Source organism: Colossoma macropomum, unplaced genomic scaffold, assembly GCF_904425465.1.
Source record: "Colossoma macropomum unplaced genomic scaffold, Colossoma_macropomum, whole genome shotgun sequence".
In the NCBI taxonomy this organism is placed as follows: domain Eukaryota; kingdom Metazoa; phylum Chordata; class Actinopteri; order Characiformes; family Serrasalmidae; genus Colossoma; species Colossoma macropomum.
The window spans coordinates 7,606,928-7,628,012 of NW_023494807.1; the positions used below are offsets into that span (position 1 = coordinate 7,606,928).

At 38.1% G+C, this 21,085-nt stretch overlaps 1 protein-coding gene across 1 annotated transcript; it reads left to right on the forward strand.

The window, feature by feature from the left end:
- Positions 1-1,558: 1,558 nt before the first annotated feature.
- On the forward strand, positions 1,559-17,300 carry LOC118797428 (P2Y purinoceptor 13-like). The gene is made up of 4 exons (XM_036556776.1): positions 1,559-1,665; positions 8,741-8,983; positions 10,902-11,378; positions 15,866-17,300. The coding sequence occupies exons 2-4, from the start codon at positions 8,759-8,761 to the stop codon at positions 16,208-16,210; spliced, it is 1,047 nt and encodes a 348-aa protein (XP_036412669.1). The 5' UTR covers positions 1,559-1,665; positions 8,741-8,758; the 3' UTR covers positions 16,211-17,300.
- The last annotated feature ends 3,785 nt before the right edge of the window (positions 17,301-21,085 follow it).

The following is a 21,085-nucleotide window of genomic DNA, read 5'->3' on the forward strand; positions in this document are numbered from 1 at the left end:
CAGTTATTAATCTCAGTGTTACTAAGCTCTGCTAAAGCCTGAGTAGACTGATAAATCAATGTGATGATCAGTTATTAATCTCAGTGTTACTGAGCTCCGCTAAAGCCTGAGTAGACTGATAAATCAGTGTGATGATCAGTTATTAATCTCAGTTTTACTGAGCTCCGCTAAAGCCTGAGTAGACTGATAAATCAATGTGATGATCAGTTATTAATCTCAGTGTTACTAAGCTCTGCTAAAGCCCGAGTGGACTGATAAATCAATGTGATGATCAGTTATTAATCTCAGTGTTACTAAGCTCTGCTAAAGCCAGAGTGGACTGATAAATCAATGTGATGATCAGTTATTAATCTCAGTTTTACTGAGCTCTGCTAAAGCCCGAGTAGACTGATAAATCAATGTGATGATCAGTTATTAATCTCAGTGTTACTGAGCTCCGCTAAAGCCCGAGTGGACTGATAAATCAATGTGATAATCAGTTATTAATCTCAGTGTTACTGAGCTCCGCTAAAGCCCGAGTGGACTGATAAATCAATGTGATAATCAGTTATTAATCTCAGTGTTACTGAGCTCCGCTAAAGCCCGAGTGGACTGATAAATCAATGTGATAATCAGTTATTAATCTCAGTGTTACTGAGCTCCGCTAAAGCCTGAGTAGACTGATAAATCAATGTGATAATCAGTTATTAATCTCAGTGTTACTGAGCTCTGCTAAATCCTGAGTAGACTGATAAATCAATGTGATAATCAGTTATTAATCTCAGTGTTACTGAGCTCCGCTAAAGCCTGAGTAGACTGATAAATCAACAAGATGATTATTATTAATCTCATTTGAGATTATAGAGCTCATTTGAGGGATGATCAAAATGAACAGTCTCCACAGTAGTGGACATGTTCGCAAGTGATAAGTTAGCCATGAGTGTTGTACTGGACGTCTGCCAGGGGATTGTGGGAGCAGCAGTGAACTCCCACGCATATAAATATGGGACAGATTATCAAATTATTGCATATGTGTATGTGTGTTTAAATATATATAACGCGAAATATAGTAGTACATAAAGGTGTTGACATATATATAAAACAAACATAAAACATATAGGACATTATAGGTAGTAGGTACATAATACATATGGAATATTTTATTATAATATACAGCTACTTGCCTATATACACACACATACACACATATATGTATATGTTGGAACATAACCTCGTATCTCCATTTTTGACGTATTTTAGATTTTGACGTAATTTGAAAATGTCTGTTGCCCTTTACACTGTGTGTAAATTTCATTATAAATGGATGAAATTAAACAGCCTTTACATGGGAAAACTCTGGTTCCATTGACTTACATTAAAAGTAAAGTAGATTTTGGATTTAAAAACTGTAAAGTTAGGATTTTGGAGATACATAATACACATATATTATGCATAAGGGGGATGTTAGACCCCATGTCCTGGCACTGCATAAAAACAAGCGCATTTGTGTGTACGTGCGCGCCGGTGCGAGTGTGCGCGTCTGCACATATCCAGGCCACAACCATAGAGCAGTAGTCATTCAGCTGATGGGAGGTGTTGGGGCATTTACTGATCCTCATGCGGTTGAAGGCAGCTTGAGCCAAGCAGAAGCTAAAGAAGAGTTTTCACTTCTTCAAACAGCAGCTGGTGAGTTTCTAATCTTACGCATCAGATTTTGGATATTTATGCAATTTATTTTTTTAATTAATATAGTATGAATGTAATATGACGTACTTTTGATATATACCATATATATTGATATATACTATATATACAATTCATTTTATTCCTGAAAAAAGTGTCATTCCTTATCAGACACCAATGCAAACTGAAAGTATATACTGAAAAACTCTGTGTGCAAGACATGAACAAAGTATTCTTGGTGAAGTACATTCTTTTTAGTAATAGTCATTTAATATATTTACAATAGACTATAAATGTCATGGTTGCACCTATATAGGAAATTTTGTATATCTTAAATTACAAGGCTGTGTCTCTTACACTATAATGTCACAGTTGTGCTTATACATGCAGTCTCTGACATCCTAAATGTCATGGATCTGCCTTTATACCATGGCTGTGTGTATATATGCCAAATTTTGGTTATTTAAAATATTTTGTTCCAGGTCAAAGTTTTATTGCTGTTTTTATAGCTCCTGTTCTACTTCTTGACGTCATCACCCTCCTTTCAGATCTCTAGTTGTGCTTCCAATATGCTACATGTGCCACCTGTCTCGTCTATGAAACCACCAAACGTGTTGCAGATGCGCTGACATGCACTACAAAGTGGGCCGCTGCTGTGCACACAAGACTATGTGGTGCGTTATATCAGAAGGATTCTGATGATTCGATCATATTGGAATTATAAAGCAGCACATTAACTCAGCGCTTTTATCTTATTGGGCCATGCCCCACTGGGAGAATTTATCAGTCCGTCCCTGTAGTGTCCTCAGAGCATAAGGAAGCAGCTGAGGAGCTGTGAGACAGCTTTGCAGTGAGGTCACGTCCAGTGTTACCAAATATGTGACTCTTTAGCCCTGGACTGGATTAGGTTGACCTGCAGAGGTATTTATAAATTAATTAAAGTGATTATTTTAATCCAGTATGAATCTGCAGTGTGTGTAGTTTTTACAGTCTGACGGTAATAATTGAGGAGTGATTTTAATCCAGTGTGAATCTGCAGTGTGTGTAGTTTTTACAGTCTGACGGTAATAATTGTGGAGTGATTTTAATCCAGTATGAATCTGCAGTGTGTGTAGTTTTTACAGTATGACAGTAATAATTGTGGAGTGATTTTAATCCAGTATGAATCTGTAGTGTGTGTAGTTTTACAGTATGACAGTAATAATTGTGGAGTGATTTTAATCCAGTATGAATCTACAGTGTGTGTAGTTTTTACAGTATGACAGTAATAATTGAGGAGTGATTTTAATCCAGTGTGAATCTGCAGTGTGTGTAGTTTTACAGTCTGACGGTAATAATTGAGAAGTGATTTTAATCCAGTATGAATCTGCAGTGTGTGTAGTTTTATAGTCTGAAGGTAATAATTGTGGAGTGATTTTAATCCAGTATGAATCTGCAGTGTGTGTAGTTTTACAGTCTGACGGTAATAATTGAGGGGTGATTTTAATCCAGTATGAATCTGTAGTGTGTGTAGTTTTTACAGTATGACAGTAATAATTGTGGAGCGATTTTAATCCAGTATGAATCTGTAGTGTGTGTAGTTTTACAGTCTGACGGTAATAATTGAGGAGTGATTTTAATCCAGTATGAATCTGCAGTGTGTGTAGTTTTACAGTCTGACGGTAATAATTGTGGAGTGATTTTAATCCAGTATGAATCTGCAGTGTGTGTAGTTTTACAGTCTGACGGTAATAATTGAGGAGTGATTTTAATCCAGTATGAATCTGCAGTGTGTGTAGTTTTTACAGTATGACAGTAATAATTGTGGAGTGATTTTAATCCAGTATGAATCTGCAGTGTGTGTAGTTTTTACAGTATGACAGTAATAATTGTGGAGTGATTTTAATCCAGTATGAATCTGCAGTGTGTGTAGTTTTTACAGTATGACAGTAATAATTGTGGAGTGATTTTAATCCAGTATGAATCTGCAGTGTGTGTAGTTTTACAGTATGACAGTAATAATTGTGGAGTGATTTTAATCCAGTATGAATCTACAGTGTGTGTAGTTTTACAGTCTGACAGTAATAATTGTGGAGCGATTTTAATCCAGTATGAATCTGCAGTGTGTGTAGTTTTTACAGTCTGACAGTAATAATTGTGGAGCGATTTTAATCCAGTATGAATCTGCAGTGTGTGTAGTTTTTACAGTCTGACAGTAATAATTGTGGAGTGATTTTAATCCAGTATGAATCTACAGTGTGTGTAGTTTTACAGTCTGACAGTAATAATTGTGGAGCGATTTTAATCCAGTATGAATCTGCAGTGTGTGTAGTTTTACAGTCTGACAGTAATAATTGTGGAGTGATTTTAATCCAGTATGAATCTGCAGTGTGTGTAGTTTTACAGTCTGACAGTAATAATTGTGGAGTGATTTTAATCCAGTATGAATCTACAGTGTGTGTAGTTTTATAGTCTGATGGTAATAATTGTGGAGTGATTTTAATCCAGTATGAATCTGCAGGGTGTGTGTAGTTTTAAAGTCTGATGGTAATAATTGTGGAGTGATTTTAATCCAGTATGAATCTGCAGTGTGTGTAGTTTTACAGTCTGACGGTAATAATTGTGGAGTGATTTTAATCCAGTATGAATCTGCAGTGTGTAGTTTTTACAGTATGACAGTAATAATTGTGGAGTGATTTTAATCCAGTATGAATCTGCAGTGTGTGTAGTTTTTACAGTCTGACGGTAATAAATATGGAGTGATTTTAATCCAGTATGAATCTACAGTGTGTGTAGTTTTATAGTCTGACGGTAATAATTGTGGAGTGATTTTAATCCGGTATGATTCTGCAGTGTGTGTAGTTTTACAGTCTGACGGTAATAATTGTGGAGTGATTTTAATCCAGTATGAATCTGCAGTGTGTAGTTTTTACAGTATGACAGTAATAATTGTGGAGTGATTTTAATCCAGTATGAATCTACAGTGTGTGTAGTTTTATAGTCTGACGGTAATAATTGTGGAGCGATTTTAATCCAGTATGAATCTGCAGTGTGTGTAGTTTTTACAGTATGACAGTAATAATTGTGGAGTGATTTTAATCCAGTATGAATCTGCAGTGTGTGTAGTTTTACAGTCTGACAGTAAGAATTGTGGAGTGATTTTAATCCAGTATGAATCTACAGTGTGTGTAGTTTTACAGTCTGATAGTAATAACTGTGGAGCGATTTTAATCCAGTATGAATCTACAGTGTGTGTAGTTTTACAGTCTGATAGTAATAATTGTGGAGTGATTTTAATCCAGTATGAATCTACAGTGTGTGTAGTTTTACAGTCTGATAGTAATAATTGTGGAGCGATTTTAATCCAGTATGAATCTACAGTGTGTGTAGTTTTACAGTCTGATAGTAATAATTGTGGAGTGATTTTAATCCAGTATGAATCTGCAGTGTGTGTAGTTTTACAGTCTGACAGTAATAATTGAGGAGTGATTTTAATCCAGTATGAATCTGCAGCGTGTGTAGTTTTACAGTCTGACAGTAATAATTGAGGAGTGATTTTAATCCAGTATGAATCTGCAGCGTGTGTAGTTTTACAGTCTGACAGTAATAATTGAGGAGTGATTTTAATCCAGTATGAATCTGCAGCATGGGTAGTATTTTACAGTACTAATTCTAGGATGATTCTCATCCAGTATGAATTTACAGGGTGTGTAGATTTTAAAACCTGGCAGTAATTGTTGTGGGTTCATTTTAATCCAGTATGAATCCGATGTGTGTGCAATTCCATGTAACACTAATGGCATATCAAAAACTGCTGATGGACAAAGCTGTGCAGTGAATCTACACCAGATTCTGATGTCCTTGAAACACACCTAAAAAAAAATTATATATATATTTATTTAATTATTAGAGATGAGACGGTTACCGGTTTCACGGTAAACCGCGGTAAAATTAATGACGGTTAGTCATTATCGTTAAGTATCATTAAGTATCGTTAAAACCGCGGTCGATTACCGCGGTGTGAAAAACTCGCTGCACAGAATCAAACAAAGGCAGAATCATCTCTCAGACGCAGCTCTGTGTGTATGTAGAGGGGAAGGGGGGGAGGGGTAGAGAAGGGAGAACATCGCGGAATGTAGTGACAGAGATTCGGAGATATTTCAGCCTTCTAAGAAGACCAAGTCTGACGTTTGGTCATGTTTTGGGTTTTATAAGGATGCAGAAGGAAAGTTAATTGAAGATGACCACCCTGTCTGCAGATGACCACCCTGTCTGCAGAACAGGCCGAAAGAAAATAGCGGCGAAAGGGGGCAACACATCCAACCTGACGAGTCATCTTCGCGACCACCACCCGCTACTTTTTAGAGAATGCAAGGTTAACTTTAACGGAGAAGTCTGTGGGGACTTCGAAATGGAAGAAATGTCATGGTTTGTGTGGTTTAACTTGTGCTTATGGTTCGTTAATAATATAAAATGAAGTTTTAAACGTCAAAAAAAGAAAAACAATCGGTGAATCAGCTGTGAATCGAAACTAAAGCTTTTAACACATATTTCTGTGGTGCAGCGTCTCCAAAATGAGCTCTGAGTTAAGAGTCACACAAGCTCCGGAACGAGACGCTGCAGAAGTTCAATCTGCACAGCTCCCCTTTCTCGCTTGCAGTGTTTACTGTCTGAGAGGAGAATTACACCGTCTCAAATCACTCAGTGTCCCCTACATAGTGCGCTACTGTTCAAACACGATCATCATTAACAAGCAATTGAGTTTTAAATAGGGAATTTGTAACCTGTTGTTAATGTTGATGATAGATGACTTAGTTGAACATTTCCTGCACTCTTTGGGTGAAGGATTTGCTATTTCATGATCCACGAAGTGCACTACATAGGGAAGATAATGTGCTTTGAGACGGGACCTTGCGCGAGTAAACGCTGCGTGCTGCTTTTAGGAAAAGCAGAGTTTCAGAGATTAAACTTTAGGAGTGTTTCTGCCGCAGCTCAGATGCGCGTTAATTTTAAGCTATGTTTTAGTTTTAAAATGCTTTTAGAGAAGCAGCTCCACAGATGAAGACCCGCTATGTGAGTTCTACACTGTCTGCAGCTCACAGCGCGGTCACGCAGTTCCTCTGTGATTTTGGCTGTTTTTCCTGGTGCGCTGTATTGATTAGGGGTTCAGCGCCACAACGGCACAATAATGCTGCAGTTGCAGTTCGGACAGAAACCCCCCGAGTGCAGCACTTCTTAGAAGTAGTAGTTTTCCATTAAGACCCACCTCAGAGTTGGTCCAGATTTAATTCTCTATGCAGGGAAATCCCTAATTATTGTAATAAATCATAATAATAATAATTACAACGGTAATAATAATTATTATTATTATTTACAACAGTAATAATAATAGTAGTAATAACAGTAATAATAATACATTTGCTATTCTTTTGTTTACAGAGTATTGTAAGTAATACAAAAGTAATACTACAAATGTATTGACTATATTTATTTAATGTTTATGCAAACAAAAAGTGCATATCGCTGCCAATTCTATCTGTGTTAATAAAAAAGTTGGTGAAACGAGTTTCAGTTTGTGTATCAGTATTTATTTATTATTTATTTATTTCACTTTTCAACGCTTTTGAACAATATAGCGATAATATCGATAATCGTGATAATTTTGGTCATGATAATCGTGATATGAAATTTTAATATCGTTTCATCTCTAATATTTATATTTCATAATGAGTCTGACATATTTTAAAACATATATATGTGTTATGTACATATATATAAGTATCAAATGTTGAACATGCACCAACCAACCACTTTTGTAAGCCCACTTCCTTGTTTCTACACTCATTGTACATTTTATCAGCTCCACTGACCATACAGGAGCACTTTGTAGTTCTGCAATTACAGACTGTAGTCCATCTGTTTCTCTGTTAGCCCCCTTTCACCCTGTTCTTCAATGATCAGGACCCCCACAGAGCAATAATTATTTGGGTGGTGGATAATTTTTTAAACACCTCAGTGTCACTGCCGAACTGAGAACAGACCACCAACTAAAAATATCCAGCTGACAGCGTCCTGTGACCACTGATGAAGGACTAGAGGACGACCAACACAAACTGTACAGCAGCAGATGAGCTATCGTCTCTGACTTTACATCTACAAGGTGGACTGACAAGGTAGAAGTGTCTAATAGAGTGGACAGTGAGTGGACACAGTGTTTAAAAACTCCAGCAGCACTGCTGTGTCTGATCCACTTGTACCAGCGCAACACACACTAACACACCACCACCATGTCAGTGTCACTGAAGTGCTGAGAATGATCCACCACCCAAATAGTACCTGCTCTGTGAGGGTCCATGGGGGTCCTGAGCACTGAAGAACAGGGTAAAAGGGGGCTAACAAAGTATGCAGAGAAACAGATGGACTACAGTCTGTAACTGTAGAACTACAAAGTGCTGCTATATGGTCAGTTGGTGTACACACACACACACACACACACAGACACATATATATATATATATATATATATATATATATATATAGATATATATAATTTTTTTTATATATATTCTAATATTACATTGTAATTACGCATTATGCATGTAAATCGTGTGGAAGATGCAGCTGTGAGAAATTTCTCATGAGGTTTTGACTTGGGGTCACGTTTTGCAAGTGATGACATAGATATTATTTTCTCACTGTGGTTTTTGTGTGTGTGTGTCTGTGTGTTTGTGTGTGTGTGTGTGTGTGTGTGTGTGTTTGTGTGTTTGTGTGTGTGTTTGTGTGTGTGTGTGTGGAGGGAGGTTATGTTCCCCTGGAGTGTATTTTCACAGTGTTACTAAGTCAAGAGTGCACAACTCTGGTGTCCAGTACAGTTTGGTGATTTTCCTGCTCACACACACCTTATTACTTTCATGTGTTAATTACCAGGCCTAGCAGGTGTGTTTGATGAGGGGAACTACCAAACTGTGCCAGACACTGCCCCACCCCCCGGACCAGAGCTGTGCACCGCTGGACAAGGTGTTAGGGTGTCTGCTTGTAGTGAAATCCACCACTTCCCCTTTTCTGGAGCAGATGTCACAGCTGTTTTTATATTCTCCAGCTGAAGCTGGGCACCAGGATGAACGCGAGTCAACAGAACGCCTCCCTGCAGTGTGAGCTGAACACCAGGGTCACCTCCATCCTCTTCCCCTGCCTCTACACCGCCCTCTTCCTGGCTGCTATTGTGCTCAACTGCCTGGCAGCCTGGATCTTCTTTCAAATCCGCAGCAGCTCCACCTTCGTGGTGTACCTGAAGAACGTGGTGGTGGCCGACCTGCTGATGACCCTGACCGTGCCAGTAAAGGTGGAGGTGGACTTGTTGGATTTAAATTTGACCATATGGGTCAATTTGTAGGTCCTTTAAAATGTGATTAAGTAATTATATGGCTAAATGTAGTTGGGAACCCTGAAAACCTTCTAGCCCTTCAGAGATGACCTAATAATTGGGGACTAAAAAATACATGGCTGTAATTTTTTATTTTATTTAGTGTTCATGTGTTTTTTCATGTGTATTTAGTGTCGAATGATTAAGATCTTGAATTGCCCAACAGAAAGCTGTCCAGTTAAGATTTTTCTCAGTGGTATGTAGGTAGACACAGTCAAGATAGCCCTCTCATTGGTTAGGCCTTCAGGAGCTGGAACGAAATCCTGCAAGAACATGTAAGATTGATGCTGTTCAAGTGGTCTTAGTTTTATCTGAAAAATGAGTTTCCCACCACTAAGCGCCTCATGAACGCCATTCAAAGTCGGACGACAAAGTCAGGTAATTGAAATTTTTTATTAATACAGAAGGAATTGGCCAAGTTGAGACATCAACACTGTTTTCATCATAGTGGAGGAATAAAACAGTTCTTCAACATACAGTGATCAAATGTCACTGTATAGTCATAAGCAAGTATACAAGTTTCACATCCTCTACAGAGACAAACAGAAATAAGCTGTAAATGTTAGCTCTCAATTTCTTTTTTTTTTCCTTTCTTTTTTTATTTGCTGTTATTTTTAAATGCGCAAAAGTGCGTTCTCTGTAGAGGATGAGTTAACCCCCTAAATGTCCAGGCCCATCAGTGGGACCAAAGCTTTACTATACACTTCTATAACCTAACAGTAGCTCAGCCAGTTTGTATTAAAGTCTGTATATTTACTGAATAATAAGCCTTAGTATGTAATAAGCCTGGGATTTTAAGGTAAAATTTTTTCACTTAGAAAATCAACAAAACATGGCATTTGACCAGGGGTGTGACTGCAAAAACATCATAAATGGTAATAGGAAAGCAAATATGTACAATTAACCCACAATTTTGTTCTGCTTAGCCTGTGTTCAAAACACTTAAAATAGGCCAAAACCAACAGAGGCTTGCTAGATAATCAAGCACATGAACTATTTCACATCCACCAAGTTTTGTTTTCCTACCCACACAAACCACATGAACGTGCACACCGGATAAATGAGTTCCTCTTCTGATAAAACTACCACATGACTGGCAGCATAATGAAGAAGTGACAGAAATTAACCGATCACGTTCTGATTTCCAAAGGGTGGTACCAACTTTTGTGAGGAGAAATGTCACTCTAGACTTTCTGGATGTTCTAGATACCTCGTTGACTGTGAAAAGGAGCCGTGGTCTAATAAGGTTTAAGTCACTTATTAGAGACAGAAAACAGTGGCGGCAGCTCTAGGGCAGAACTCTTTACTGAAAGAGTCACTGTGAAACTTATACATATGAGGTAAAAAATATATTGACATTATGTTAACGCTAACATTCAGTAACATCTGTTACAAGCTTCCAGTGAAACATATGGAATCTCTTTGTTTAATCTGTGTTTAATCTAGAATGGCTCAAAAATGTTTATGTGCACCTGCATTAGATTAGTGCTAACATACTATTGGAAATCCAATAAGGGGGCTTGGAGAAACTAGCATTATTGTAGAGGTGATTACATTCTTTTGCAGTAGGTTTGAGTCTGCATTTCTGAGTTTTTTGGCAAAAAACATGGTAAAATGTGTTGTGGCACAACAATATCTTTCCATCAAATTTAGTTTCTGACAAAATATTTTATCTTATAATATTATTATATCTTATAATCGTTGGTTCAGAAATTATTTCAAATACCAGCAATAATGTGCATTTCTAAAAGGTAAAGGAGCATCTTGATGGCTCTGTAGTGTTTACCAGTATTATTAGTCCATTGGTGATGTCATCACACTGTGTTTCTCTGTGAAGGTGCTGACAGACGCAGGCGTGGGCTCAATCCCTCTTCGTGCCTTCCAGTGCCGCTACTCGGCCGTACTCTTCTACACCACCATGTACATCAGCATCCTGCTGCTGGGCCTCATCAGCCTGGACCGCTACCTGAAGATCGTGCGGCCTTTTGGCAAGTGTTACCTGCAGCGGGTGCGCGTGGGCCGGGTCATGTGTGCCGTGGTCTGGGCCGTCATGCTGTCCCTGGCTCTGCCCAACGTGATCTTGAGCGACAAGGAGCCGCGAATGTCCAGCAGTGGGAGGCTGAAGTGCAGCAGCATGAAGAGCAAGCTCGGCCTGCAATGGCACGAGGGGTTCAACTACCTGTGCCAGGTGGTGTTCTGGGGCACGCTGGGCCTCATGGCTGTCTGCTACACCTTCATCAGCCGGAAAGTGTACGAGTCGTACCGCGCCTCAAAGAGCAGCTCCGGCACTGCCAGCAAACGCACCAAGTCTAAGGTACAGCATGTGATTTTCACAATATGGGGTCCTGAAAAAAAGTTGTCTTGTGGCTCAACTTAACCCATGTTAGGGGTAAGCTGATCCAGCTAACAGGGTAAGTTGAGCCATCTATGAAAAACATTACTAACTGCTGTTTCAACAAGATGTTAAAATATAATTCTAAATATAATATTACTAATATATGAGATAAATATTATAACTAATTTGCCTACAGTTCAGGAGCCTGCAAATGGTTTACCAAGTCTCTAACTAACATGTCACATACGTACAAAAAATGCTATTCAAAATGGCAAAACCAGAGTGACGATTCTATGTCATTCACAAAAAGGTAAACAAAAATTAGAGCTACAAGCACTGATTTATGAAAAACTTTTTTTTCTTCTATAATTACGTGGCATAACCGCCGTTATGCTGCATCTAAAATGTGAAACACACACATAATCCAAGCCACTTTTTCTCCTATGGGGGGTGCTGGATCCAATCCCAGCACTCATTGGGCAGAAGGCAGGAAACACCCTGGACAGCTCACAACACAGACAGATACATTCACACTCACCTAGGGGGCAATTTAGCATCTCCAATGAGCCTGACTGCATGTCTTTAGACTGTGAGAGGAAACCCATTCAGACACGGGGAGAACATGCAAACTCCATGCAGAAAAAACCCTGGTTGCTTGGCCGGGGAATCAAACCCAGGCCCTTGTTGCTGTGAGGTGACAGCGCCACCCACTGCACCCAAAAAACATGAAATACAGCATCAGCTATTCATTTTTAGGGCACAATACTAATTTAAACACAAAATATTTCACTTAACTTTATGTAAACATTAGGCAGTTAAGATGAACAACTGGTTGAACTGACCTCCAAGACTCTTACTCATTTTGCCCCACAGCCACCATTTTGGGAAAAGTGCTTAAACTAGCAACCCAGAGCTACACTTATGCTAATTCACCCACATGTTTTGTTTTTACACACTGGCAGTTCTAATGACGTGTCTAATGTAATTTGTTCAAACGGAGATTAATTACTTTTAATGTGACTGATTAAAACAAAAAAAAAATTGACAAAATATGCTTAGCATTCATCCACATGGTTCTTCCTTCCACAGCAAGATGAAAACAGAGAAAACAAATAAAATTTAGAGTCATGTGACAAAAAATGTGTATAGTTGCCCAGATACAAGTGGTGGGTCAACTTATCCACTGGCTCATCTTACCCCACTCTCCCTCACTGCACAGTTTCTATTTACTTGCTGAGTTTAACATGTTGAAAAACAAAACATAAAGTGTGCCATAACCTTTGCACAGCCCACGTTTTTTTTTTATCTATGTTAAATTCAACAAATAAACAGTAACTGTGCATGACAAAGTGCAGAAGTGTGCGAGGATGTGTTTACTTATTGTTGTGGATTTCACTGTTGTGGGACTAATAAAGGACTATCTTATCTTATTTTCACTTAGAAAATCAACAATACATGTCAATAGACCAGGGGCGCCAAAACTTTTGCAAACAACTGTATGTGTTTGCTGTAATTCATTTATACATGACCGTTTTCGAGCCTGTTTTTATTTCTTAGAATTAAACAGGTTGTTTGTTTTTATGCCTTTGCGACTGATGAATGTAAATGACCTCTGTTCTGATTGGCTACCCTCTATTGGGCTACATTTAGAAAGCAGTTCAGGCTGAAACACTTCTAATAACTTCAGTGTGAATGGGCCAAGCTAAACCGCTGTAGGCTGAACACACAGATATATATATAAACATATACGTAAATACATTGTGTTCAAAATTCAAAACAAGCTCTTTTTTCAGCTTGATTTCCATATACAGCCATATGCAAAGTCTTGGCGCCCTTTGTCAAAACACACTGTTGATTTTTTGAGTGAGAAAAAAGTAAACATTCTCCCCAGCGGACAAACTTGTGCACATTTTAAAGCATAATTACGGTTTATTTGCTGAATTTGATATATTGGGAAAAAATAAAACATAAAATGTAGGTTGTGCAAAAGTTATGGCACCATTTTCTGAATATATTACACAAAAACTGTGCACTACAATTTGCAGGAAAAAATGGCATGTTCAAGTTCCCTGTAGAGGCTGTGTTAGAAAATTCACACAGAAAATCAACAAAGCCTTGCCTTTGACTTGGGGTGTTCAAACTTTTGCATATGACTGTATGCACTGTGGGTTGAATGTGGGTTTGTTTTGAAACTTTCACTCGAAACTAGAATCAAACTCCAGTTTTTAAAGCAATGGGCTGTTCTTTTTTCTACTCTAAAGTAATGGCCAATTTTTCAGAATTTTGCTTCACAGATTTCCGAAATGCTGTCCGTGTATCACCCTCAGATCCATATGCAGCAACAGATAGAGCATAGTCAGCCTTTAAGTATGGAATTAACAACAGCTGTAAGAGTTGAAAAAGACCTAGGAGTGTAATGTAAACTTAGTAGACTGGAAATATAGAAAGTTTCCGAAACAGAGAACCGCAGTAGTTAAGATGGGAAGTGATAAAAGCATGTAAAACTCCTCTAATGACAGGGAAGATTCTAATCTAACAGTAGATCTTCACATGCAATCAACTGCATTTATTTGTTTTCTAAATTTTACAGATGATCTAGGCATTTAGCTTTGACAATAGAGGCCTTAGGTCTGCAGTTGGTAATCCCAGACCTGGCAAGCCCACACTCTACACCACTAGGGGGCACATTCGCCCTTTTGCATCATAATTACTACTTTGAAAATTGATAAAACTTAATGGCATTTTACGTTATACCCTAATTTTGCTCAAAGCTGTTCTGGCTATGATCACACAGTATCGCATGGGTTGGCTTTTAGAGTATGTCACTGTGCTGTGTACATGTTTTTACATCATGTGAAGAAAGGAGAGAAATGAAATTTATTTATAGCTACATATACAGTGCTATGCAACTCTTTTTCCAAAAAAAATATGTAATGGAAATGGGCTCACTTCACTTCAAAAACCCCTGTCTGTGAACACAGTTTATCACTGCATCCACAAATGCAGGTTAAAGCTCTACCATGCAAGGAAGAAATCATATATAAACAGGATCCAGAAACACTGCCACCTTCTCTGGGCCCAAGCGAAGTGGAAAAGTTGTTATTACCGCACAGTTCAAAAGTCAGCATCCGTGATGGTATGGGGGTAACATTAATGTTGAACAATAAATACAAGTTTTGGAGTAACTGCTGCCATCCAGACATCTGTTTTAGGGAAGGCCTTGCTTATTTCAGCAAGATCATGCCAAAGTACATTCTGCATATATTACAACAGCATGGCTTCGTCTGGGTGTTAAACTGGCCTGTGTGAAGCCCAAACCTGTCACCCATTGAAATCATTTGGCACATGATGAAATGAAAAATATGACTAAGGAGACCCCAAAATGTTGAGCAGCTGAAATCAAGCAAGAATGGGAAAAGATTTCACTTTCAATTATACAGCAGTGGGTCTCCTCAGTTCACAAATGCTTATAGAGTGTTGTTAAAAGAAGAAGTGGTGCAACACAGTGGTAAACATGCTCCTGTCACAACTTTTTGAAAAGTCATTTGTTTTTATTTACATTTTGCAAAGTTTCCCAACTGGAAACAGGGTTGTATTTAGCAAATACTAATACTATTTTAATGATTCACCAACATTCTATTTGCATTATTCACAAACCACTGCAGTTACACAAGGCTGAACTTCGCTTTCTATTTGCTTCTTATTTGAATTTTCTCTTACACTTCAAATGATGCATGAGTTACATTCTGGCACCTGTATGCCAGAGTATACAAGCGGTGCAGAGTGGAAGCAGAGCAGGGAGTGGAGTGGTTTGACTTTGCTCAGAGTGTGGAGCAGCTTTTTAGAAAGTTGGAGCGTCTACGGTCTCTCTCACTCCGAAATTGCTCCAATACTGCTTCATCCAACAAACCAGTCCTTTTTCCACACTGGCTACCTCTGTGTGACATGATGATAGTGATGCAGCAGCTTGCAGACGATGACCAATCATACACAGCATAGCTGCAGAGCTGTTCAACTGTCCTACATACTGGAAATTAATGAGGTCTTAAAATAGCCTGTGAGAAATAAATGGCCCTACTATGGAACCTTGTGGAACGCCAGGTGCTGAGTGCTGGAAGGAAAAAGAGAAGGTTCCATTTGTTCATTTTCAAATGTTGCACAGGTTTTACTCTGCACTTTTTTCCTAGATGGATACAAACTTTAATATATGCAGTTTATTGGATCTTTTAAAATATTTCTACTGTACCTACCCAAAAAAAGCCTGTTTAGCACAGACAATTGAACTAGTTCTTCATTTAATAACTTCCATAAATTACAGAATTCATGAAATGCAGTGTGTGGTCATTTTTATATGATTTGTCATGTTCATAAATAAGAAAGTTGAAACTGAGCTGTGTGTGATATTAAGTTACAAACCTGCTCTTTCCTTGTTGTAGAATGGATCTCAACCCTTCTTCTCTTCTCAGGTGTTTGTGGTGGTCGGAGTCTTTTTTGTGTGCTTTGCGCCCTTCCACTTGGCCAGAGTGCCCTACACGCTCACTCAGACGCGAGGCACGTCCGCCCACTGTTGGGCTCAGAACCAGCTCTACTTAGCCAAGGAGACTACGCTCTGGCTCTCTGCCACCAACATTTGTCTGGATCCTCTCATCTACGTCTTCCTGTGCCGCGTCTTCCGCAGGAAGCTCACTGCCACCCTCGGCCGCAAGCACATGGCTAATGGAGGGCTGGAGTCACCCACAGAGACTTCCACCAAGCAGGATATGTCCAACATGGTCCATTTCAACAGATCCCATGAACTTAGCACCCATTAGCATCACTTCAAACTTGGAAGATGAGACTGCATTAGACTAATCAGTCTTGTCCCTATTCATCAATAGTGTGGTCACTGAAAACTTTATACACTGGTTCTTATGAAAAGAAGGAGTTGGCTGGATAAGACCAGACCACGCCTGAACTTCTAATCTCAACACAAAAGCAGACTGGGCTTTGTGGGCAGAGTGAACGGTGGTTTGCTTTTAATGTAATTTTTTACTGCACACAACTGAAGCTTGAAGTTGCCATGGAGTGCACATTCATTTCAGTGCTGGTGATTTCTGTGATAATTTTAATGAGGCCTGTGACAAATAAATGAAATAGGGCCTACTATGGAACCTTGAGGAACAGCAGGTGCTGAGTGCTAAGGAAAAAGAGAAGGTTCCATTTGTTTGTCTTACAGTGTTGCACAGGTCTTACTCTGCACTTTTTCATTACTTGGATAATAACTTCACTATATACAGTTTATAGAATCATTTTAAATATTTCTATTGTTGTGAGAAAACTTTCAATAACTGTCTACTAAATGAGCTAAATGTCTAAACTAACTACCAAATTAACATAAAGTCTGTCTAAGGAAGGAAAGGTAGCACTTTGTTACAAGCTGCGTTACAGACATGTCCACGATATTGAACAGTTCCCCAATCAATTCAATAATTTGTTAAATAATAAGGGAACTAATTAACTTATGTATTAAATCATATTTGCTAATATATATTTTGCTTGTACATTTTGATCTCAAATTCTGTATGCTAGGAGAAAGAGGAAACCTATGCAAACTGTAATGAATTTATTGTATTGGGTGATACAAAGTACTGCAGCTCAGTGACATTTTGTATGCAAATGCATTGTGTTATATTGCATGACAGGTATGAAATACAGCTAAGCAGCAACAATATGGCAGAACTTTGATCATGTGCTTCCTGCTTCAATTATTTTCTTTTCTCTTCTTAATACTGAAATAATGTAGCTCTGAAATTGTATGTGCTTAGAAACGGATTTAATACAGTAGAATTATTACAGTAAAATTCAGTAAAATACATTTCTCAACCCAAGTTTTTAAAAATTAGATGAAAAGATAAAACTTCTCTGGAGCAATGCTACACTCTTACAAAAGTTGGTTCTTCAAGGATTCTTTAGTAAAGAAAATAATTCAATGTAGAACCAGGAACACTGTAGAACCAGGGTTCTTTGCATCATTAAAGAGTTCTTCAGATTGCAAATTGCAGAGTGTTATAGATGGTTCTACATAGAACCTTTCTAAAAAGTGTTCTATATAGCACCCAAAAAGGTTTCTGCTATTGTTACGATGTCAAGCCTGCAGCTATAGATGAACTCTTTTAGGTGCTATATAGAACGCTTTTCAAATAGGTTCAGTATAGAACCATCAACAGCACATTCTCCATCAATCTTAAGAACAATTTCACAATGGACGTTTTAATGATGCAAGGTTTTTTTTTTGAGTGTTCATGGTTCTATAAGGAACCAGTTTCTTTACTAACAAACCCCTTGAAGAACCTCTTTTGGTTCCCTGAGGCATGTTCCCTGAGGATGTGTGTGTGAAGAACCTTTTTAAAACGTAAAGGACTTCCACATGATATAACTAGTTGATATATCAACAAAAACACATCTAAGGACCTATTTCTTTGAGAGTACAAAGAAATGTGCAAAGCCAGAGATTACCCTGCAATTTCCAGTCAAAACAGTCATTCAATACAACTTACGGGAACTAACTTCAGGAAATTAAAAAACTTTTCAAAATTAATAAAAGCTACAGAGAAAATGAGACTCCTAACAACCACCTGTAAGACCTGATAGACACCAAAACTGCCCCCGTCAGATAAACAGCACTTAAAGCTTTCATCTTTGAGAAAGAGGAGAAAATCAAGCTGCTTCAGGTCTGAAAACATCCACAGGTGTTTCTGTCCATCCTTCCACTGTGAGAAGACGACTCAGCACTATGGGTCTAAAAGGACGTGTAGCTGCCAAGGAGCCCTCAATGAGTACACTTACATAAACTCAATAATCCGATCATAATCAGATTTCTGCAGTTATCCAATTGCTCAAATGGTCATGTAAACATCATAGTCCGATTTCTCATATCAGAGTAAGGTCTAGTAATCCGATGAAGAAATCTGATAGAGAGAGCTAGATTTTAGCTCAGTAATCAGATTTCTTAGTGCATATAAACTCTTACTCTGATTTCTTTCAGATTTCTCAGTCTGTGCATGTGCGAAAACAGACAGCGGTACCGGAAATAAGTGAGCAGCGTTGCTGCCAGATGGCAGCAAAACTTTTTTGGAGTGACGCTGAAACGGACTACATGCTTGACAAAAGAAGTATTAAAATATTCTTCATCTTCTAAATGATGTATGTTCATATTTTTGGGTAAAGTGGCTCGATGTTTAAAAAAAAGCTGCGTTCATGAAGATTGAGTTTTACAATACGTTTACGTCACGTCGTCTTCTGCGAGTTTATTGGCTGGTTGCAAGGCAGCAATCTGATTACTGTAGACCCAGAGTTTCCTTAATATCTGATTACTCAAGTGCATGTAAACGCATTGATCAGATTACTGACAAAATCTGATTTTCTGTAATTATCGAATTATTAAGTGCATGTAAACACACTCACTGAGAAAAGGAAACAGGCACATCAAACAAAGCAGCTGCTGGTCTTCTCAAAACAATGGACTGACCACCCCAGCATCCAGACCTCAACATCACTGAATATGTTAGAGATTACTCGGATAGTGAGAAGCTGAAAATTCGACCAACTTCTAAGACTGAACTTTGGAGATGTGGCTGCAGATTTTGTTAAAAAACTGAAAGCGAGTCTCTTGAAAAGAAAGGAGGCTGTAATACATAAAGAATGGACACGTCAAATGATAGAAATATCATACTGTATTTAGTTATCAAGGTTTCTGTGTAATTTTCTGTTTATCTTTTTTCCTGACACTGACAACTTGTACTTAATGGCTGTTTTAACTGGAAAATAAATCAATGAAGGGTCTCTAACTTTGGTATGGTAATGTACATAAAGGCCGAACAGCAAAAACAACGGTGATTATCAGTGATTATTTTAAGTTGCTCTATGAGTTGTTTTTTACTTTGACTCTAATTTTGCGCTGGAGCTGTCTTTGTTTCTTCAGTACTTACAGTAATCTAAATAATAAAAGCACATGCTTAGACCCAATAGAAAACTATACATGTTCTGATATATGCCAAGCTTGTTGTTGCTTGTAATTCCAGGAATTAAATCCAGTGTTGTGGATTGTGTAATCCAGACAGTGTTTCATCATCTAAAAGATTGCAAAATGCATTTGAGAGGGCAAATTCAGACACAGCATGAGCCAGTATGCGCAAGCACGCAAACTCATCCATACTTGATGCAGCCAGTGTGGCTTTGGATCCCTCATTATATGATGATTGCTTCTAACGAAAAGGAAACTGCAAGGAAAGTGCATGACTAGGTTCGATCAGAACTAAAATAGCATGTCTTTTCAACTTTTCCATTTACTAACATTGCATAGACATGCTAAGCTGAACTGCGACTGACTCATATTACCCATAATGTGCTGAGTAACAACAGCTCTATCACCACTTACATCATGATAAATCATGATATATCATGTCATAATTAATCCTTATGTGCTGCCTACATGCAGAGTCTTTGTCTTTGTCCTCTTTAACTCTTTAAACTCTGCCCCAAGAGTAGTTAGTGAGCATGAATGTCCATGTAGGGTCAGTAAAATGGAGCATGTGGAACTGCAGCTTTCTGTGTGCTACTGTGTTTCCTATCACTGTGTAAAAGAAGCTCAACGCTGCCTTTATTGTTAGCTGCACTGTGACAGTTTCTGAGCAAGTGAGTGCACATGTTCAGAATGCAGTTGACGTCACTATGAAAACGCTTATTGATCTGTTTCATCAGGGCAACAATAAAAGACCACTTAAGTGTAAAATATATTATTATAAATTTAATTTGTTGAAAATGGTGCTTTGTGACAATAACAAAAATCAGTTAGCTGTTAGTTTATGTTCTTTACATATTAAAATAGATCTTGTGTTTAGAAATTATGACATCAAACATATGTTGTGGGCAGAAATAGGCCCATATTATACATTTTCTTACATTTATAAATTTTATTTTCAAGAGGTGGTTAAAAAATGGTCATGTAAAGTCAAAAACAGTCATAATTCATTTTTACATCACCATTTTACAACCTATTTTTATCACTTATGCTGTGTTTACATTAAGTTGGCAGATGGTCAGTGACAAACCAGATATTCCACTGTTTTCAATGAAGCAGGGATGGAAACTGGAACAACAGAACTTTCAGTTCAGTATTCTCAACTTTTGCTCTCTTTCCTGCGGTCAAATAAACCAGATGCTAAATAGACATGGATGCTAAAAGTCTTATCGTTGAATTCCAGACACGCTGTATAAAAGACAATTATTAATTTTAAATTATATGTACAACAAAACATTACAGAACATCCTCCTGCTTTTATCCACCTTAAATAGACAATCTACATTGCAAATGTTTCTCTCTGAGAATCACTCATTTTCGCTGGTAACAATGTAACCATGGCAACGCTTTGAGGACACAGAAAAACATTTTTTTCGACGCCAACATGTAAACACAGCATTAGAATTCAAGAAGCTGTTTTGGTTACTGCGCCTTTGCTGATACATGTAAATGAGCTCTAAATTGTGCCCTTTTTTGAAAAAGCAGTCCAGGCTGAAACACTCCTTATAACTTCAGGTGGAGCTAAACTGCTGTAGGCTGTATTGCTGGATATTTCTAAGTGCATGTTTGTGATGGTTGTGATGTCACAAAACCAATGAATTCAAAAGCTGTTCATAATGCTGTTTTT

What these genes read in the sequence shown, in the direction of transcription:
- LOC118797428 (XM_036556776.1), top strand. Translation starts at nt 8,759, where the DNA reads ATGAACGCGAGTCAACAGAACGCCTCCCTGCAGTGTGAGCTGAACACC. An exon ending in CCCTGACCGTGCCAGTAAAG is followed by an intron (nt 8,984 to 10,901) that starts GTGGAGGTGGAC and finishes TTCTCTGTGAAG; the next exon opens with GTGCTGACAGACGCAGGCGT. An exon ending in GCAAACGCACCAAGTCTAAG is followed by an intron (nt 11,379 to 15,865) that starts GTACAGCATGTG and finishes TTCTCTTCTCAG; the next exon opens with GTGTTTGTGGTGGTCGGAGT.